General features: G+C 28.5%; 1 protein-coding gene across 5 annotated transcripts in view; it reads left to right on the top strand.

The window, feature by feature from the left end:
• LOC100574890 overlaps positions 1-21,053 on the top strand; it is a 30,046-nt gene extending 8,993 nt beyond the window's left edge. Inside the window, exons 2-7 of one of the 5 annotated variants that reach the window (XM_008187330.3) lie at positions 5,829-5,939; positions 12,699-12,743; positions 16,151-16,351; positions 18,153-18,318; positions 18,395-18,634; positions 20,871-21,052. In XM_008187330.3, the coding sequence (XP_008185552.1) occupies positions 5,888-5,939; positions 12,699-12,743; positions 16,151-16,351; positions 18,153-18,318; positions 18,395-18,634; positions 20,871-20,961 (795 nt within the window). In that variant the 5' untranslated portion in view covers positions 5,829-5,887 and the 3' untranslated portion in view covers positions 20,962-21,052. Of the gene's footprint in view, positions 1-5,828; positions 5,940-10,312; positions 10,572-12,283; positions 12,546-12,698; positions 12,744-16,150; positions 16,352-18,152; positions 18,319-18,394; positions 18,635-20,870 lie in introns of those variants that run through there. The other 4 variants (XM_016806471.2, XM_029488415.1, XM_016806470.2 and 1 more) reach the window with 4 other exon arrangements.

Below are 21,053 nucleotides of genomic sequence, written 5' to 3'. Positions count from 1 at the left end.
TTTATTGCGGGATCGATTTAGGTCACATACCAGTGTTTGTACAACGACAACAATGATGCATAGAATATGCAGCATATAGTGTTGTTACGGATTGGCTTTTAACCCGGACCAGCTGTATATTGTGTTGGGGTTGGCTAGTTAGCGTTAGCCATTTTTGACTTAATACAAACAGATAATAATATAATGACGCCTTCTGCGAACCGGTAAAATCATCTCTCGGCCCACTTTCCGACGACGGATATCCGTTCGTTATTCTAATACATAGATCTATCTATTTATATACATGTATATACTTATAAATATAATCCGCACAAAAGACACCGATGGTAATTGGCGGATCGTTTTACTCTGGTCCGTCGGCCGGATGACCCACAGTCCATATGTAACCTAACCTGCAGAAGCACAAAATAAAACAGCGTATACGCTCGCCGTATGTTGTATAACTTAGGAAGATTAAGTCATGCGTATACATCTAACAGGAGAGTAGTTTGCATTGTCGTATAGAAGTCGACCAAAACCACAATCTGCAGTTGCCTATTTATTCTGTATGAATCATGAATGTATATATATTATTATTATACGTGCGTGTGTCTTATGTACTACCTACTTAGTATGTAAAGCCAATCGGACAGTAGGTATCTAAATATCTAACACGTCATTTTTAGAATGTCCAGTTGTAATTTATTCATAATTCTGTTTTGTATAATTTAGGAGTATTTTCATGTTAAACAGGAAGGGTATACGCCCTATATATACATAGGTAGATAAATCTACTTTTTGAGTTGTATCACAATGCACATGAGTAATATCCACTAATGAAGTATGTAAGTAGGTAACTAATAAGTAATAAGTATAATAACCCAAATATACCTACGTATAGGATAGTTGTATACTTTTCCATCTTTAAGGAGACTGAGTAATGAGTCGATGTATAGTAATAGGTTTATAGAATGCAATAGAAAAATGGATTTCCAAGACATGATTTAGCAAACCAGTTTAGGTGGTAAATATCGTAAAATAGTGTCTCAATCGATGAGTCGAGTTTAGGTCGTCATATTTACTCAAAACCATATTTGAGATAAAATAAAATGTATAATATAATGGCCTAATTATTGAATAGTAAAAATATACTTTTAGAACGGTATTAATATTATTCTGTACTATGTAATAGCTTACAATTTCTTAGCTATAATTAAATTTAATCATGTTTAGACATTTAGGAATGTTTATAATATTTAGATGTCATGTCATGTCTTTCGTTTTATCGGCACTGAAACCTACCTTATAGACTATTGAGATTCCGCTGTGATCCATTAATATCTTCTTCTGATCATTGTGTATGATTGCTTTGTTACCGTTTACAATAACCAAAATGTTTTTGGCTGTACAATTTTCAAATTAGATTGTTTTGTGAAGTTCAATTGAGAACTGTGTCCCCTCTCGAAGCTTAGTGCAACACTGTAACGGGTTAAATAAATCGGGAAGCAACTGCTGTATGACTGAATAAAAAATTGAGATACAGTAGTTTTTTGCCAAGGGATTTTATTGATATCTCTAGCTATAGAATGACTAGGTATAAAGTATATTAAAAAAAAAATTGTTTTTGCAAGTTACACGGCTGAAAATCAGTCAGCAATTCTGCATGTTTTTTGTTATCTATATACAGTCGAGTGTTTATAGTATTTCCGGTTAGTAGAACATTCTTTCTAAACCTATACTCCAGTTGTATGTCAATATTAGGTACATGTATTATAATATTATGACTACGTTTAAATATCTTGTTTATATAGGTAGTATGAGATAATTATAAATTTAAATTTTTTTAAATTATAAGGTATTTTAATATTATTCATATTTACCATCCTTGCATACAATTTTCTTTGCATAAAATATTTAAAGAAAAAGAAAAAATTATTTGTGTTGAATAATTGAAAAGTTGCGTTTGAGCATCATCTATAATCATGGATTTACCTACGTACCTACTTACATAGGCGCCAGGTTTTAAAAATATCATGGGGGGCTCACTATTTTATGAACACTTTTACTGAAGTTTTACATAAATATTTTCGTTTTATTTAAATTTTTCGTTAAACAATTAACTATTAAAATTTAGTTATTTGTTGTTTTGTATGTTATAAAATTATAATAATATTATCATAAAAAATCATAAGACAAAAATTAAAAAATGCCAATTTATTTTGAAAGTTACACATTTTATAAAGATAATGTGTTTTTCTGCACTTTGGAAATGTTGATGAATTGGTTTGCGACAGTTTCTACATTTATTTCTTCATCACGGTGAACATGAAGAATGGAAATATCATTCAACCGTGTTTGACTCGTACTCCTGATGTATGTCTTAAGTCTGCGAAGTGCAGAAAATGATCTTTCTGAAGTACATGATGACACTGACTAACTAACATTATGCATAATATTTTGTTAAACTCTGGTAACATTTGACGAAGTGCATCATCGTTTATCATTAGCTTCAAGACTTTTTTAATTTATTTGTTATGACTTATGACCTATTTTATAGTATAAGAACCGTGAGGCCGTGGGGGGCTGAGCTCCGCTATATATCAAGCTCATGGGGGGCTGTAGCCCCTGAGCCCCCCTGCACACGGCGCCCATGCCTACTTATATTGAATATTTTATTACAAAATTGCCGGAACTAGTAAAATAGAATAGTATTATCGAGTATTGCCTACCTGCATCAGCATAATAAATCGATTTAAATATTAATCCATAATTACTGTTGCTTAATTATTTAATCAAGTAATTAAATTAATTTCTGTATAAAATTACTTTATATGTGGTATACTATGCTGCTAAATTATGACCATTTAAATTACATTTTTTATTACTTAAGACATTTATTTTGCATGTACATTATTGTTATAAAACTGTAGACAAGATTTTCATTTAAGTGTTGTTTTTTTTTGCTAAGCTTCACCAGGCATGAAATCGCTTTTCATTATTTTTGACATACATTCTGAATGTTGCGTAAATCATTATTTTATTGGTATTAAAAAAAAAACACAATGCGGTGTTATTGAATAATTATTGAAATATAGCCGACAACGTTCATAAGTCGCTAAATGATTCATTATAACTCTGTAGGTAGTCAGTTGTAAATTTTTTCAATTACAATTATTATTATTATTATTAATTGTTTGATTACTTTTTATTTTAAATTCCCTTACCTTTTTTTTTTATTTGTTAAGGTTTCAACAGCTACTATGGTTATTACTTATTACATATTAGCCTACTTTAAAATTAAATACAATATTTATAACCACGGTTATAACAAAGTTGTAGAATAAATTGTTGGCTTAAATTTATAATTTATAGTAAGAAAACTCATATTTATTTTTTATTAAACTACATTAAATGTATAAATTGTTTTAGAGTTTTTTCGTTGATATTCAGTTGAAGTAGGTAAATGTCATATTTTTATATTTTCTGTGGTTAAATTTGTTTTGTTGGGTTTATTCTCTTGTTGATGTTTGTAGTTGGTTCGTCTTCTGTGAGGATCATGACTCATTATTTGATATAAGAAGTTAGATAGTTTATGTAGTCATCTTGGTTTCAATGTAGTGCCATCAATCAATACAGGTCTTATATTTTCGAAATTTTTTAGTGACATCTGTTAAATTTTTCCATTTTTTTTTTTATAAAATTATTTATATTTTTATTTACCTATAAATGTTGTAGAATGTATCAAAACGTGATGAAATTTAAAGGATACTTTTAATTTATTATTTTAAAGAAAAGTGTCCCTTAACGTGGTTGTAGATAATTTTTTCTAATTTATCGGTGATTCATGTGAGGGATTAAATCTTTATCGGATTTTAGGTTTATGATTTGGTTATTACTTTCTTTACCTCTATTTTCTTTTTGTTGCACAAATAAATGGATCATATTTTACATTTGCATAATGCCATAATAACCTTCCAAGAGTGTAAATAATGAACCACTTCCTATATGAAGACATTGATACACTAATACACGGCATACACACACACACATACACATATATATAGCTTAATGAAGGGAACACCGGATCTATAGTGAAAGTAAAAAATACATTTATATGGAGTGTTATTTTTTGTTTGTACAAACCGCACTGATTCGTGTTTATTCAGCTTTTGTTTTCCTTTCAATCGGCTTGATAATGTCGATTCTATGCAGGCGGATGTTTAATAGCTCAAGTTAGTTTATATTTCTAAATATCTTATTTATAGTGACTTTTAAATACTAAAGCATGTTTGTTGATTCCACATTAACGCAGTAATGAAATCAAAATCGATAGGTATTAACGATTTATTGAAGACGGCGGGTTTAAATGCGATCGGTAAAGAAGTAGGTATTGCTTGAAAATAAAAATATTATATAAAATATATTAATTAACATTTTACTATGAAGAATTTTTTATTCAAACTTACTACGCACACCTTTTTGTATTCTCTATATAACTTTTATTTCATTATGTGGGTCACTCCACATGCTTGTACTTAAGCCATTCTGTATCGAGCCCATTGGAATATTGATCACGCAAGAATGTACCGGCTTAATTTACTTCCGGGTGCGTACAAATACAATAGATTTGTTTTAGTATACCAATTATATATTTTTTATAAAGTCATAGCTCAATAGCTGTGATATATTATGTTATATTTGATTTTGTATTTTTTTGAAATGTATATTATGAATTCTTGGACCAATAATTTTAGAAATTCATATATTTATTTACATTAAAGGTACCTATAAGATGTATAACCCTATTAAATGTATATTGTGTATCCATAAATTCATAATGTTTATGACCGCGAGTTATTCCGATAATCTGATTAACTAGCAAATGTTTTAAATATAGCTTTATAACCATATTGATGTAAGTCTTGCAGTTTAATAAAGTTTAATAAAGTTTATAATCAATTTATCGATTATTATTATTTGTATTACTAGTATTTATAATCAATGGTATTATCATAACCACGATTTCATTATTTGGATGGACGAGTATAATAATCCATATCGAGAAAAACCTGTACGTTATTTTTGGTCGACATAATTTTAATAGGTGTCTTGTAACTTAAAATAGTTGTATTTTGTAAAAATGAGAGTTGACGTCTAGTTAAGGATTGAGCCATGTCGCCATGACTAGTATAAAAATACAATTTAAGTAGATAATAAGCTTATATGTGAATTTTATGTAATTACACTGCTGTTATACTTAAAAATAAATATTGTTCTATGCATTATATTTCTAGTGTAATATATAACGTGTTATGAATTATTAATATACATAGCAGTTTCTATTGAAAATTGCAAATGCCTTAAAATAGGTATAGATAAATCATACCATATCTAAATAATTGTATAAGTACGTTATTTTGAAAGTAATCAAACTAATTAGATTCAAGTCTATTATAAAAATACTTATTTATGTGATAAAATATGTTATTTTAATGTTTTTGTTTTTCATTTTTGAAGTGTTCTATATAATATACATAGAGCAACTTTCAGCTACTTGTAAGTTGAAAAATTGTTAAAATTAATAAATACAAATTTGAGTATACTCCAGGTGTATTTAGATAATATTACACTCTTAAGTGAATATTTTATTTTAAATGAATACTAGCTTATTTCATTTATGATACATTTTTATTTATAATAAATAAACGATTTTTCTACCAAAATATAAATATTTCTTCCATGAAAAACTCTTTTTTGATAAAAATTTGATTTTTCTGGTTATTGCAGCAAGCCCTTATTTCCATAAATATTTGTCTTGTTAATTTTTATTGGTATTATTTTTTTTTCAGATTAACAGAATGAAGTAATCGAATCAGATAGAATATTAGTTTCAAAACAAGTCACTAATATGCGAATCAATGGAGCTGAATCACTGTCATCGTCTTCAAAATCTGAAGCCGGTGAGTTCATTGAAATTAAATTATAAAGATATAATAATCAATTCTAATTTAAACCAACCTATTAATTAGCTTGATAACTTAAATCTATTAGAAGAGTTTAAAATTTTTATTTATTTTTACCGAATTATAGTATTAATATAGGGCTTCAACGTTAAAATTAATATTTATTATACAACTACCTACCAGGATAAATTGATTAACGAAATAACGGTTAATTAAATCTCGCCGACGCCAATTTAATTCCAAGGCTCGGAGTAATCTTATGGTTCATTGAAAAATGCATTTTTAAATCGTCTTAAAGTGTATAACAATATTTTGAAATAAGATAATATAATTTAATATTAGATATGTTATAAACTTATAACTATTATAAGTTTAGCAGTGTTTTTGTTAAAAACATTTTTCCCATTAGGTCAGGATTTTATAAAAATTGTGTTGCATACCGTCATTAAGTAATTAAATCAAATATAAGATAGCATATTATTAGGTATAGATTGAGATAAGATTAATGCAAGTCGCAACGTAGATTTTAATTGCTGTAGCTCATCTCGTCCGTCTCAATTATAACGTGTGTGTACGTCGTACGAGTGGGCAGTACATACTGTTATAGGCCGTCACGACTTGCTGAGAAAGTCTCCACTGCTAGTTAATTTGAAAAATACACTAATAATAATAACTTCATGGGCCTCTTTATCGATTTTGTCAATTTGTCGCCGATGAAACCGCGTTTTGGTGTTTGTATCACCGGGAAGTCCGCGGTATTACAGGTAGGCACATAATGTTATTTTATAAAGGCCGATCACCTACCTTATTATATAAAAACAACTGCGATCGGCGCGAAACGGCAACAATAAAAAAATAGTTTAATTCCGTTTTGAAAACCAATTTTTGCCGTCATCGTCGCATCGTCGTGGTCATTGTTATTGCCGAGTGTATGTTATTATGACGTATTACAATTCTATACATTTCGGGCGTCGTCCCCGGCGGCTCGGCGCATATAAAATTGTTTTATTTATTATGTTTGTCTGAAACGCCGTCGTCAAACTTACATCACTTAGGCAGATCGTATATAATATTATTATACACGCGATAACAATATAATACGCATAATATATTATACGTGTGTAATATACCCACCGATGACCGAAGTAGTGTTAACGACACTATATATTATCTCGTTTGCAGTGTATGTGCCGCTAGATTTTTTCGAAGGCCGTGGGAAATCCGCAAGAACCAGCTGCGCTCGGTCGTCGTCGTCGTCGATGGCCGGTCCTATGCAGTCGTGGTCGTTGTTCGTAATCTAAACCTACCGTGGTATACGTACGCTGGTTCCTTCTGGCTCCTTTAGTCCTATGTATATGTGTTCTGCTGTTCGTATATTATAATACAATAAGACCTATATAAGTATAGGTACTGCAGTGAAGTACGTGCATGTCTTTCGTTCTCGTCATATTATCCAAAAGTCTCTTGAAATAGTTGATTTTATATTCTAGTGAATGCATTCACAAAAAAAATAGACTTTTAAAACTTTTTTTTAGATATTGTTCAATATTATATCTAATTCGAATCCATCAATTTATTATGCAGTGTCAATGAGTTTCCGAAGAAATATTAATTATAGTTTTAAATGTTTTAATGGTAAATACATGTACCTACCAATATATTATATCCCGCACCTATACGCGGTATATTCGTAATGCCACGTATTCACGTCCACCCCGTGTGTTTGGTGGGTCGGTGAACCACAAGTTACAACAAGTATGACGTTCGGCTGCTTTTATGTATCGTACATATTATTATTATGTACCTACAAACACCGCATCAGTGGTCGGTGAACGGGGACGGGTGCCACTCTATCCGATCGCCAAAAAAACTATACGGGCGAAAGCGAATGCGCCGATCATGTTAGTGGGTCGCGGTGGGGTGGGTGGAGTAAAATAAACACGAAAAAACACCGAACGTTTTCACTGCGACGTCACAAAAATATGTGGTGGTCATTATATTATTATATATCTGCGGTGGCGGTCTCCCATCCACCGGAGTGTACATCCGATCGTCCGTCGTGATAATATAATATTATACAGGATGTGCGCCGGCCTTGACACTCCTGCGCCGAGTTCCGGACGATGTCACTACGGAGGACATCATATTATTATTATACCGATGGGGCCAGTCGACGATGTTTTTTTTGTTTTATATACGTATTATTACGGGAAACAGTACTTTTTTTACCATCATTATTTTTTACACGAAACCATTCGAAACGATAACATTACGCATTGTCGTTTCCGCGTTTGTGACGCGGCGCGTGTGCAGTTCGCAACCGGTTCGATTATTTTATTAGGTATGTACCTATAATAATATATGTAGGTACTATGGTAGTGTAACCTGGCAGAGTCGCGGGTCTATCGTGAACCGTGATTTTTTACTCCGACGTGCGAATAGTTTTATTTTTACCGTAATAATATAGTTTATTATACTTTTATAGTGTTCCGATCTATCTGCGATTCTAAAACTCTTTCAATCGTCTGATACAACCCGTTTGAGCAAAGCGATCAATGTTGTATTATATATATTATACCTAATACCTATATAATAGTCTACCTATAGACTCTCGGGACTCGGACGTTACGTTTATTACAATATGTCCAATATTATTACATCAATGTAATCAAATATGTTCGTAGCTTTGCATAATATATTGTGTTGTATATCATGCAATTATTAGTTTGTTTTCATTAAAATTGCGATTGTTTTTCCGTTTCCATGTCCGTCAAAAGTTGTGAAACCCATATATAGTGTGTCTTTGAAATTGAATAGTCGCGCGTAAGTACAGACGCTATCCGCAAGTTCTCATTTCACGGTAACTAGTGTTTGTGTTTGAGTTTGAGTAGGTATATGTTGATCATTTAAACATCTGTACTTATATGTAGGTAACGTACCTACCTATTATATTATTTTAATATGGATTCATCTGTTTTGTTTTCAGCTATTAAGCTGATTAATCGCATAGGTTAAACTCATTGTTTACCAATTATTATTGCCACAGTGACTAAGCAAGATGCTTTATATTCAAATAGGTGTACATTTCTAATACTTTTAATTATTAACTGACATAACTTTCTTTCTCGGGTGACAATTTATTCATTTGTGATCGATATTATTATTATTAAAGTACTTACTTATTTTTAATCAGACAACACCTTTATTATTAAATATAAGAAAGAGACTTCGAGACATTATATATCTAATAAATTATGAAACATAATTGTATCTTACTTATATTTAAATATTAAATTGCACTTAGGTACTGCTGCTATATTATAATATATAACCTATAAGCAATACTTCAATTCTAGTGACGGAGAATTTATGCAACGGTCTGTTTTCTATTACTTATTCATTTTTATTCACGTTTAAGTTATTGAACAACTATCATTGAATTTCTAAAGAAACCGCGGTCTAGGATTGTTTTTTAAACTTTATAATTGCAGACTGCAGTCCAAAATTAATTAGTACCTACTATACAATTATACAATTCTGATTTATATATCATTGTTTATCAGAAATAAGTAAGCTGTGTTTTTTTTTCTTTTAAACAATCATTGTACCTTCGGTAAATAAATCTTGTTCAACTTGGCGTTTCGGTCCCGTGAATTTCGTGCGAAAATAAAGATGTTTAACCTTGGAAATTGAAACTATATAAGTCATTGAAATAATGTCATAAAAGTTAAGTGTGGAATTATGAAAGGTTGTAAAAAATAAGTAACATTTTTACCATTATTACGTAGGTAGGTCTAAAGTATAAACAATTTATTATAAGTAATTTTGTTATAATATTTATAATGATCCACAGAAATGTACCTACCATGTTGTATTATATACCAGCTATTATACCTATTGACATTGACTCATAATCTTTCAATGTGTTATGGACTGGAATTTTTATGTAATGAATGTTTATCAAGTTTATAAATAGCAATTTAGCAATCGCTGGATAGGTAATTGATTTCATCATTATATTTATTTTAAAATTGTTCATACCTAAAAAACACAAGCAATTATAGTACTATACTACTTTTTACCTAGTATAACAGTTCTATGCCGTGTTGAATTGGACATTTTCAATAATTTCCTACCTAAATGTATAATATGTGGATTTCTAGGTATAGTGCCATTTTTAAACCACAAAAATCTTAAAAATCTTAATTATTTAATTATTCAGACGGACGATTCAGACTTGTGTCTACCCGATTTCGAATAGGGACCCCCGGTATGTGGTAACACTGCCCGTAAACATATATCGATTGACCCTCGTGGTCACCCCTCGAGAGCTGCGTTCCGAGAGGAGTGTGTTCATACAGCTGCAACGACGCGGCGGGCGGCGGCCGTTGTGTTTGAAATCAAACGTCGGCTAAGTATGTCGTGTGTAGCCGCTGCAGTGTAGTTTTAAGTACATTTTTAATTTTTCGTTGACATGTATTTATTCCGTATTTTTGTACAAATTGTCGTCGTTTCATTACATACCGTAGATTTATATTACAGTGTAGGCAAATCGAGCCGATGTGTGTAGTTATTATCGGATAGATGATTTTTGATATGGTTTTACGTGCGACAGAGTTGTCTCCATAAGTAAGTCCGTTCTGAAGATTTTTTTTGGCGGTGTACTATCGAGATAAGTTTTGGATTTTTAGATCATTCTATACAGAATATTATTATAAATCGTTGTTTTCAACGATTGTATAGTAAAAAATTTTACATTACCCGATTTTAATCTTATATTTCAGTACCTATTACAGAATTATTACGTTATTTCGTACGAGTTGGACACCTGCAATAATCCGCGTAGGCTTTAACGTCCGGCTTCCAAACGACACAAATCCTGGAGATCCTATTTTTATGTACTACCTTCGGTCGTCAACCTCGCTGGATGTGATTTCCAAATTTAGCATTTACCACTTCGTACTCGGCAGCTATCTGTTTTACACATTCGTTTACCTGTTCTAGCCGTTATACGTTCGAAAATTACACTCCTACTCTGTCGATAGTTATATTTTGTTGATGTAGTAATAACATTTACACTTTTAATCGTTCAACTCTTCGTTCGTTATGGTTTTTTTTTATAGTTTTCCTTGACACGATTATGTCAATTATCATTTCATTGATGCTAATTTTAAATTTCTAAACTTTATAAACATCAAGTATTTACCGTTGTTTATTTATCAACCAGAAATTAAATATTTACATCATAGAAATCAAAAGTTTTGAGTATCTGCAATATTAGTTATAATTATAATAATACATTTTTGTTTTGTGTACAGTTAAATTCGGCGAACAATAGTACATATATAATATTAATTATTATACTTAAAAAACAATATTGAATTAGAAATAAATATAGTCCATTATAAATGTTGTAAAACAAAATTTGTATTATAAATTATGATTAGGTACATATTTATATAGAATTAAAAAATTACGAAAAATGTAATACTAATAATTTCGTCTCCTATATATAGTATATACCAGAAATATTCTACAATTTAATGCATTAATATCAGACCATTTTCCACTATTCAGTAATAGTAAATTATAATATTCTTAATGAAAATCGATGGTTTATGTTATTACTTTTTCATCGAGTAAAATGTTTTAAAATGTCTTTAAATTCATTATTATTCATTAGCATTGGAGTTACGTACTAATTAACCAATTACGTACAAGTTATAATATTTTAGAAGGAAATGTATGTACTTGGATAAATTTAATCATACGTAGTCACATAGATGTACCTATGTATATTATAGTAGTTAATCATATATGTATAATATAACATATAATAATTAATATTTGTTGCATAAACATATTACATTTTACAAATTAGGTAGGTATAAGAGGTAACTAAATATTATAAATTCCTAGTTGGTATAATGTTATGTGTGCTTCCATATATTTTCAGTTTTGACTACAGACATAAGATAATTATTTTAATTAGCTTACAATTTTACATGTTACTTATTATAATAGCTAAATCATATTTTTTTTTCATCGCATGCATACTTTGAGCTTAATATTTTAAATATACAAATTTGTTTATTCTTAAATTTTCAATTTCCAATTTATAGTTAATATCATTATTATTTATATTAGGTAATAATATATTGTGAATAATATGTAAAAAATATTTTTTAATTTTTCTCTACTTGATTGATCATTAGTATATCCTGAAAATATTATTATGATTTTAGTTTGTGAACGTCTAAAATTTTATTTACTATTTGTTTAATATGAATAGGTATAGTGATACCTAGCAGATAGGATATTGCGAACATAGATTAAAAGAAAATAAATATTTTATTTATTGACACTGTGTTATTGATTATTTTGAATTGAATTGAATTGACATACATAAAATTAAGTTGAGGTGCACCACAATTCAAGTGGTTTCCGCGAGTTTCGTACACTATTATATATAGTTCGAAGTTACTCCAAGTTGTATTAATTACTCAACTATTCGCTCACCTCAAAACACGCAACTATCCTTATTGCGTGCTGTATGCGCATTATTCATGTTTGACATATTCCTCATCAGTCATCACCCAATAGGTTGGCAACTTTTTTTTTATCTAAGAACAAAAAGCCATAAACTGTAATTAAAAAGAAAATAATAATAATTTCTAATGTGTTATAATAGTATATTAATATGATTGAATGGAAACGGCGTTGTAACTGAAAATATAATTTCAAAAATAATTTCAGTTACCAACATGCAGACTGTAACGGCTAAGGTGCAATTGGCTTGGAGTGAGTGTACAATCAATTTTTAAAGTCAATATTAACACGTAGAATAACATAAAAAAGTGTATGCATTATCGTTTTTGTTTGAATGATGGGCGTAATTCGCTAATGCCTTGATAAATGTTGGGCGTGTATCAAGCTCGTAAAAAAAATATAAATTTATTTTTTTTACCATAGGTACTACATATTATGTAGATGATCGTGTATTTACTTAACTAAATTAATATATGTTGTACGTAGAATTAGTTTGATGTGTGGACTTGTGTATAGTAAATTGTATGTATAGTTGAAACGATCTCATATTTTGATGATATTTAGATATTAGGTAATATCTAGACGTATAGTAGCGTACGTACGTAAACTTACTTATTTACTATTTTTATATACATATATTATATGTGTATATTTTTATTGTGGCCAGGAATCTATCAATGTTTTATGAATGAAAAAAACTATAAGAAATTGAACAATTATATTTTGTCAAGTACTCACATTTTATTTTCTCGAATAGTAAATACATAATCTTAACTTTTTTAATTTAAATATTTACGAATAATCAGTGCTTCACAATAAGTAAATTTTACATGCATTATAAAATATTAAATTAAATTTTTTTTATTAGGTGGGTGACCCCTCTTCATGTTAATGATAGAACAATGATAGAACCCACGTTGTTATTATTTTTTTTTAAGAATTTGTAGTTTACGCGTAGTGCTTATAGTCAAATGTGTTCGTCTAGTTCTAACACAATTTAAGTATGAAATGGTATGCAATGGTAACAAAACGTAAAATATAATTCATATTATACCATATTATTGTCTTTTCTGTTAAGACTCCTAACATTTTCATTAAATAATATACTCAATTAATTTTCTAGAAAATATTCCGCTCCTTTTTAATAATTAATAAATTATTTCCATTCCTACTTAAAAATCAGATATGTTCATATAGTGTGTTCAAAGTTAATGTATTACGAAACTATTTGCGAGGCGGCCTTCAATTATAAGGTTCTTGTAGTGCGACGGTGGCATCAAGTTACATGTTGTGGGGTAATTTAAAATGTGTTACCCTTTCAGTTGGTGCATGTACATATATAAACAAAAACAAAATCGTCTTAAATTGCAACGTTAGCTACTAGGTATTTAGTATAAATGTATAATTGCCGGTGTACTACTTATAGTAGTTTTTTAAAATTTATATGTGGTTTCAAAATTTAATATTTTTTCTTGTACCTATGGAAATATTTAATTTACCTACCTTATCATAAATGCACCCAAGCATGTTGTGCACTTGATCGACTGATAAGAAATATTGAATTTTTATACGAAATATCACTATTTTAAAGACATACCTACTCAAAAACCAAAATTATAAATCATGAAAATCAAATATAAATCAAGTTGATCAGGAGATAGCTCTACCAAAATATGTCGTAATAAATTGGTATTGTCATTTAAGAAAATTTAGTCTGGTTTTATTATGTGTGTGCTGAAAAGATTAAACATTCAATTTCCTCATAACGCAGGTATTGATGTTTTTTTAGGAATTCAAACGTTAAGGTATAATTAACAGTAGTTCATTTTACACAATTTACCTTTTACCTTGTCCATTATAAATGAAAATTCCAATAAAAATTGAGTCTAAAAATGCTTAACCTATTTTATATTTTACTTTATTTTATCCGTGTACGTGTATAACCTAACAACATTGAACACACTACTAAGATGAAAAATAATTAAATGTTTAAAAAATTTCTTTGTTGAAAAATGTGTATTTTTTAATATTTTATAATATTTCATAATATACATTTTAATATTATACTGTTATTTTTTCGATTCGTATTAAAATAATTACTTTATAATACATAATGTATAATTTGTTATATTTTAAATTATTGTTGCGTTCAACTATAGTACCTACTCGAGTTGTACTCTTGGGGTTACATTTTAGTGGCATATGACAATAGAAAATAATTACTTCATTTTAGCCTTGAATTCACGGGCTTAGTTACCTATTGAAGATAGAAATCCTAATGTTTATACTTTATACTCGTGTCTCGTATTGTATAGCACTTAATATTTATTTTGTAAAATGCCTATTGATAGAAGTTTAAATTGAATAAATATTATTTTTAAAATACTATATTACTCTATATAATAAATATAAATTATAAAACACCATTTAACTTTAATGTTGAGCAATGCATGAAGAGATTTTCTCTTTTAGTGGTAGAATGTGGAAGTTTAATGTTTATTGTTAGTAATTATTTTTAAGAAAATTTGTTTTATTATGATTATAAAGAGCAATAATAGCTGTTGTTTATTTGCATATAATACTTATTGGTGTATACTGTATAGGTAGGTACTGTATAAGTGCAATGTATATGCATGATTAATTAACGCTCAATACTAATTTTCTTTCAATATTTCTTAAAAAAAATAAAATTTCACACAAATCAAACTACACATATTATTGTCTTAGAAAAATATTTTTATCTTTTTACCCTAGTATTTTTTAATTTTTTCTGAATGGTAACCTTCCTATATGCGTATAAATGTAACCGATAAATTAATTTGAAAATACAGAATGAAAAATGTTGATGCATCGTAATTCTTTGCCTGTAATTTCTTATTTGTATAAGGAATAAAGTATAGATAACAGTGTAAGTATAGAATTTTAGATGGAGTACCGCAATAGTTCTTGGAATTTACCCTGAAACTATTTTACGATCTATAATATATAATAGAATAGTAGGTACACGTCTTTATAATATGTGCTGTGCGTTATAAATACCACCCTGTAGTATGCATATACCTACTAAATGGATTTCTGCCAAGACCGCAGATTTCAGACGTACCAGGCGATGCCGTTATAACCGATTTATACCGTATTTAAATAAGTAAAAATATTTTTGAAAATAAATATCACCGTCGTCATAAAATATGCCAAATAATATTTTATTTATTTCCTTAAGTAGCCACAAATTGTTGAATTCAATGACAAATCGTATGTTTAAAGATAACATTTGCATTTTACGTTTATTTCAAATATACGTTAATTATAGTCAAAATATGAATGATTATTGGTTATAGATTTTTGGCAATGAAACTATTAATATAATTTTTTTCTTTGTTTGTTTATTATTATAAATTACATAATTTGTTTTGATTTCATTATAATAATCAAAAATCAAAATAAAATAAGAATATATAAGATAATATTACGTTCAATAATTAGGTGGCAATAGAAAACTTATTAATTAAAATTTAAATATACATTTTACAAATTATTCGTATGGTTGGTATATCGCCGTATAGCGATAATTAAATAATTGTAAATTATAGTTATGTACTTATGTAACTATACATAATATTGTCTTGAATATAGTTAAATCAAAACATTTGCTTTTACAGATGACATGATTGAAACGGAAAATGAATCGCTGCGTGAACGTGTATGTGACTTAGAAAAGAAAGTTTTGGAACAAGGTGACGAAATAGTGTGTCTCCGATCAACGTTAGCCGATGTACTTCGGCGGTTAAACCAATTGGAAGGCAGTCGGACATTGAGTCTCAACACGTCGGCTCTGAAGAATGGAAACACGCCTAGGGCGGGTACGTTTGTCACTAATTATTGTATAAAGTTATTGCGATAGATGATAAATCGCTATTGGCTATTGCTTTGACAGAGAAAGCTTAAAATTATTGTTATTAATATTGAACAAATGCCGGGGAAACGATCGAAGTAAACTAGGGGAAAGCTCGACGAGTTTTCATTATGAACTATCATTTGTAAGGTACCTATTCTATTTAACGAGTATATATATTTTAATATTATCAAGAACAAATTCACTTGGAGGATATGTCCTTGATTAAGCGGTTTTAAAGGATGAATAAAAAACTGACGCGCACTGCATAATTAATAATTATATTCGAGGTGAAATGCCTTAAGTTTTATTTAAAATATAAATTGCTATTTGCTCTTATATTCCATAATAATGGACTAGCCGTCTGCTGATCATCTATTTTCATAATGTCGTATATTATATTGCGTTATTTGTTACTAACTCATTGTCGGAGTAAGTTGTTCAATTAATTAATCATATACTATATGCTAAAACCTAATATACCTACACCAAATAATAAAATTTGAAATATGTATTCTTCTGTTTGTGCATTTATCTTTTTTTTCAATTCGTATTTAAAATAATTGTGTGGATATCAATATCATATTATCATATTTAAATTTATTTAAAAGATTTTATTGTTTTTTGTGAACGTAATGTGAGGTGCATAAAAATGTGTACAGCAAATATTTCATGATAATGATTTGTCACAAATTTTGATGAAAACGTCTTTGTGATTGAGTAATTAGTAATAATTATTACCAACAAAATGCATTTTAAAGTTATTAAAATATATTAGCTATTTTAAACGACATACAATTATTATTGACGAATACTAATAAGTGCGTATAAGGTTGATTGCTTATTTTATGAACCATATTTTAAACTGTAGTTCAGATTTTAAAATAAATCGTTAGTTTGTGACGTTTAATAATGTCGTGAATTATGATAATGTGTTATGTTTTTACAATTCTACATTTTATCGAACTACCTACTTTCATTTAATAATTAATTAATTAGGTTATTGATGTTATTGTGATTGATGATTGGTATAATACTGTTTTTTTTTTGTATCGATGTAAATTATTACCAACTCTCTTCGGACACTGTTTCTGTATGGTTTCTGTAATATATTAGTTAATACATTATTATTATTGTTACTTATATTACTTGATATTTTGTATTTGTCTATATAATTATGCACAGTTACAGTAAACCAAATAACTTGTTGTTTTTTTTTTTAATATGATACAATTTCTATATTAGTTTCAAGTTTGCATAATTTTACGATTATGGTACAACCGTATAAGATATAAGTATAACTTATAAATGTATAATAATTGTTAATGATAATAATGAGGAGTGAGGAGTGAGCTAATCAGGCTCGAAGTATTTTATCATGGAAAATGTTATTTCAAGGTGTTTTAGGTAGTCAATAAAAATGTATATTTGTAAAATATGTTGACGACTTTATTATTTTAGATATTTAAAACTGAAATAGTGATTTAATTAAAACTTTTGAAAACTTCGTAATCTAAGACTATGACTTTCTAAAATTAAAACAAAATTTGTTATAATTATAAATATTACTGGATTATTTTCGTATTATATCTATTTAAAGCTTGTATAATGTATTCTAAATATTCGGCATTTTTAATTCAAAATATTAATAGGTTCTTAAACCGCTATTACAATATGTCAGCATATCGATTTATCATTGTCGTATATTATAAAACTAATTTGGATAATATATTAATTTTTTTTTTTTATGTTTTCGTATTTTTATTTAGGAAACCATTATGGCGGAAATGGTCATCATTTGATTTCACCGACCCTATCACAAAAAGAAGTAACACTTCGCTATAGATCTGCAAATGAACACCCTGTATCTGCCCTAAGGGATCCTGTCAGAAGAGTCCCCAGTCACAATAGCTCACATTCTTCTTTACCTCAAAGGTAATATATTGTATATAATATATAACCATTGAAAATTAATTTTCTTGTACTTATTTTATATTATTTTTCTTTTTAGGAGGGCTGTACATTACCAATCAACTGGTTCATTACATTCCGACTCACCAAGTTCCAGCAGTGTATCACCAGTACCTCCAGCGTCACCATCCCCTTCACCTACAAGGCCTGCAACGGCTCAAAAACCTCAGCGTTCAAGTGGCACAAATTTGTATAATTCAAAGCGGTGGAGTAGTACAGGAGATTTTAATCAGGCGCAAAATTTTAGTGTTGCACCCCAATCTTCCACCTTAGCTTCCAGGTGAAATAATAGAGTTACATTCCTTTATTTGTGAAAATATGTGTGCGGATTGGGTTTTTGGTTGTGATTTTAACTAAATTATTAGAGCACTTTTACAATTTTTCACTTTAGTTAGAGGAGTTTATTTTCAACAAAATATGTTCGTTCAGCCCTTCTGTTAAAGACTAATAAGTAATAATAATAACTATAGTTTCTTATACTATTATGTTGTGTTGGTTCATAAAATATCCAAACCAATAAGGAAATTAAAAATAAATTATTGCAAACATATTTACAACCTAAACCAACCAAACCTGTGATTTTAAGTATTATCGTTGAACAATAAATGATCTGGAAGATAATAAGTGAGATTGTAAACTTTTAGTAGACTAGAAACTAACTATTATAATATGTTTATAGTTGAACTTATTTTACTATCTACCATTTTTCTTATACACCATCAAACTACAACCAAACTCAAATGAAATCAATATGATATCAGAGTCTTGATCTTTTCATGTCGAATTCCTGGCCATTAGGTTTTATAGAAAAAAACTCCAAAAATTTTGAAGCACATCATTTATTTACTTCCGTCCCGACCATGTAATTACTTACTGATAGATACCAGCAATACATGTGTCTTATATTCTCAACAGACTTTCACAAACCATTTGGAGAATACTGAACCCGCTTGTATTACCATCGTTCTACATAGTAAATCTGCGTTTAGTAGAACCAATTTTCTGTTGTTATTTTTATTATCGAAATTAGAATATTATCTAGGGCTCTTCTAATCTTTTGTTAGTATATTTATTTTAAAGTGTGTTATAACTATGTTAAATATTACAATTTTAAGATATTCATAACTCGCTTTAAAATTAAATTATTAGTAAAAGCCTATGAGATGCCCTAATATTCTTATTTTTTAACTTTAAAAAGGTCAATTTGCTGTATTATAATAAAGTGATTGTAACATTAAAGCTAACAACACAAAATTAGTTGTGCTAAATGCGAATTTGCTGTTTTATGTGTATAAGGCAGAGGCAACAAATGCGAGTTCGGCGCACTTGCTCTTCATAACTAATTTGTTGTTTGGAAGTTTCATTAATCTCTTAAAAATGAAAATGGACTTGGAAGTAGCCGCTTCTGAATAGCAATAACTTACTTTGCAATACTATCAAATAATCAATTAGAGCATCAAGTTGATTATAATTAAAATCAAAAGTTCTATAAATAAACCTTTTTTTACAATTAATTATGTAACATGGTTGAATGAATAAATAGTTTAAAATTATTAGTATTTACTTATTATAAAGGAATCTAAATTGTAAATGGCCCAAATTATTTTTGTTTGGTTTTATAATATTTTCATTTCTTTAAACCCTCTGTGTACTATTATTGTTAAAATATGTTGGCTAGATAAATCATATCAGGATTACATATTAATAATATGTAAAAAAAAAAAAAATAGTTTTACATTATTTAAAAAAAAATAATTTGTTTTATTTTGTAATGGGCTGTGGGTGTGCACCATTGGTATACACAATTGGGTATTTAATTACGACTATGGCCAAAATAAAATATTGGTCCGGTTAATTATATAAAATTTTACTTTTTAAATTCGATAAATTTAATAATGATAATACTAAAATAACAAAATCAAATAAACACTATTACATTAAAAAAAAAAATAATATTTTTGTAATTATATTTATTTTTTATTGTGCTTATGACTGTACAAAAGTTATGTCTGAAATTAAAATAATAATCTTACTGAGTAATAAATAACTCAATATAATAACTTTATCATGCTGAACAACATAAATTTGTGTTTGAAAAATGTAAATTACATTGTTTTGATTCATCTTCAATATTGAACTTCATTCTTATAAATTAATATTTGTTTAATTGACTTTGATTTTACTTTCATTTAAAATATGCTTTTCTATTAATTTTATTTTTTTCAAACAATGTAATTTTATATTACATGACATATGTTTAGGTACTGCTGTAGTAGAAAGATTTATTTTAACTATAAATTTGTGATAGTTTTGAATGAAATTTTATTTATTTTATCTAAATGTTAAGTTTAATAATATGCCAGTAATAACTATGGATGGTGTAAAAAAAGAATAATTGGTACATCCAGTACCTATTCAGTATAATATAATACTGTTTTCCTTCAATTTTCAATATTTTAAGTAGTATTAATGTTTGTATTTGTTTTTGCATGTTGTGTGAAATTGTAACATTGTAGACTTGGCACAAAGTCGTTGCTTAATTTGAATTTGCGATCACAGCCACAACAAAATCACAACCACCATCATTATCATCAAAAGCACGGGTAAGCAAATGTTTGAAATTAATTTTTGTTGGTGAAGGGAAAATGTTCTAACAAAGCAAGATGGATATTATTGTTTCATAATTTATGATTTACAAT

Source organism: Acyrthosiphon pisum, chromosome A1, assembly GCF_005508785.2.
Source record: "Acyrthosiphon pisum isolate AL4f chromosome A1, pea_aphid_22Mar2018_4r6ur, whole genome shotgun sequence".
NCBI lineage: Eukaryota > Metazoa > Arthropoda > Insecta > Hemiptera > Aphididae > Acyrthosiphon > Acyrthosiphon pisum.
Note: the sequence above shows the minus strand (reverse complement) of the source record. Positions and strands in the feature narration are given on the sequence as shown.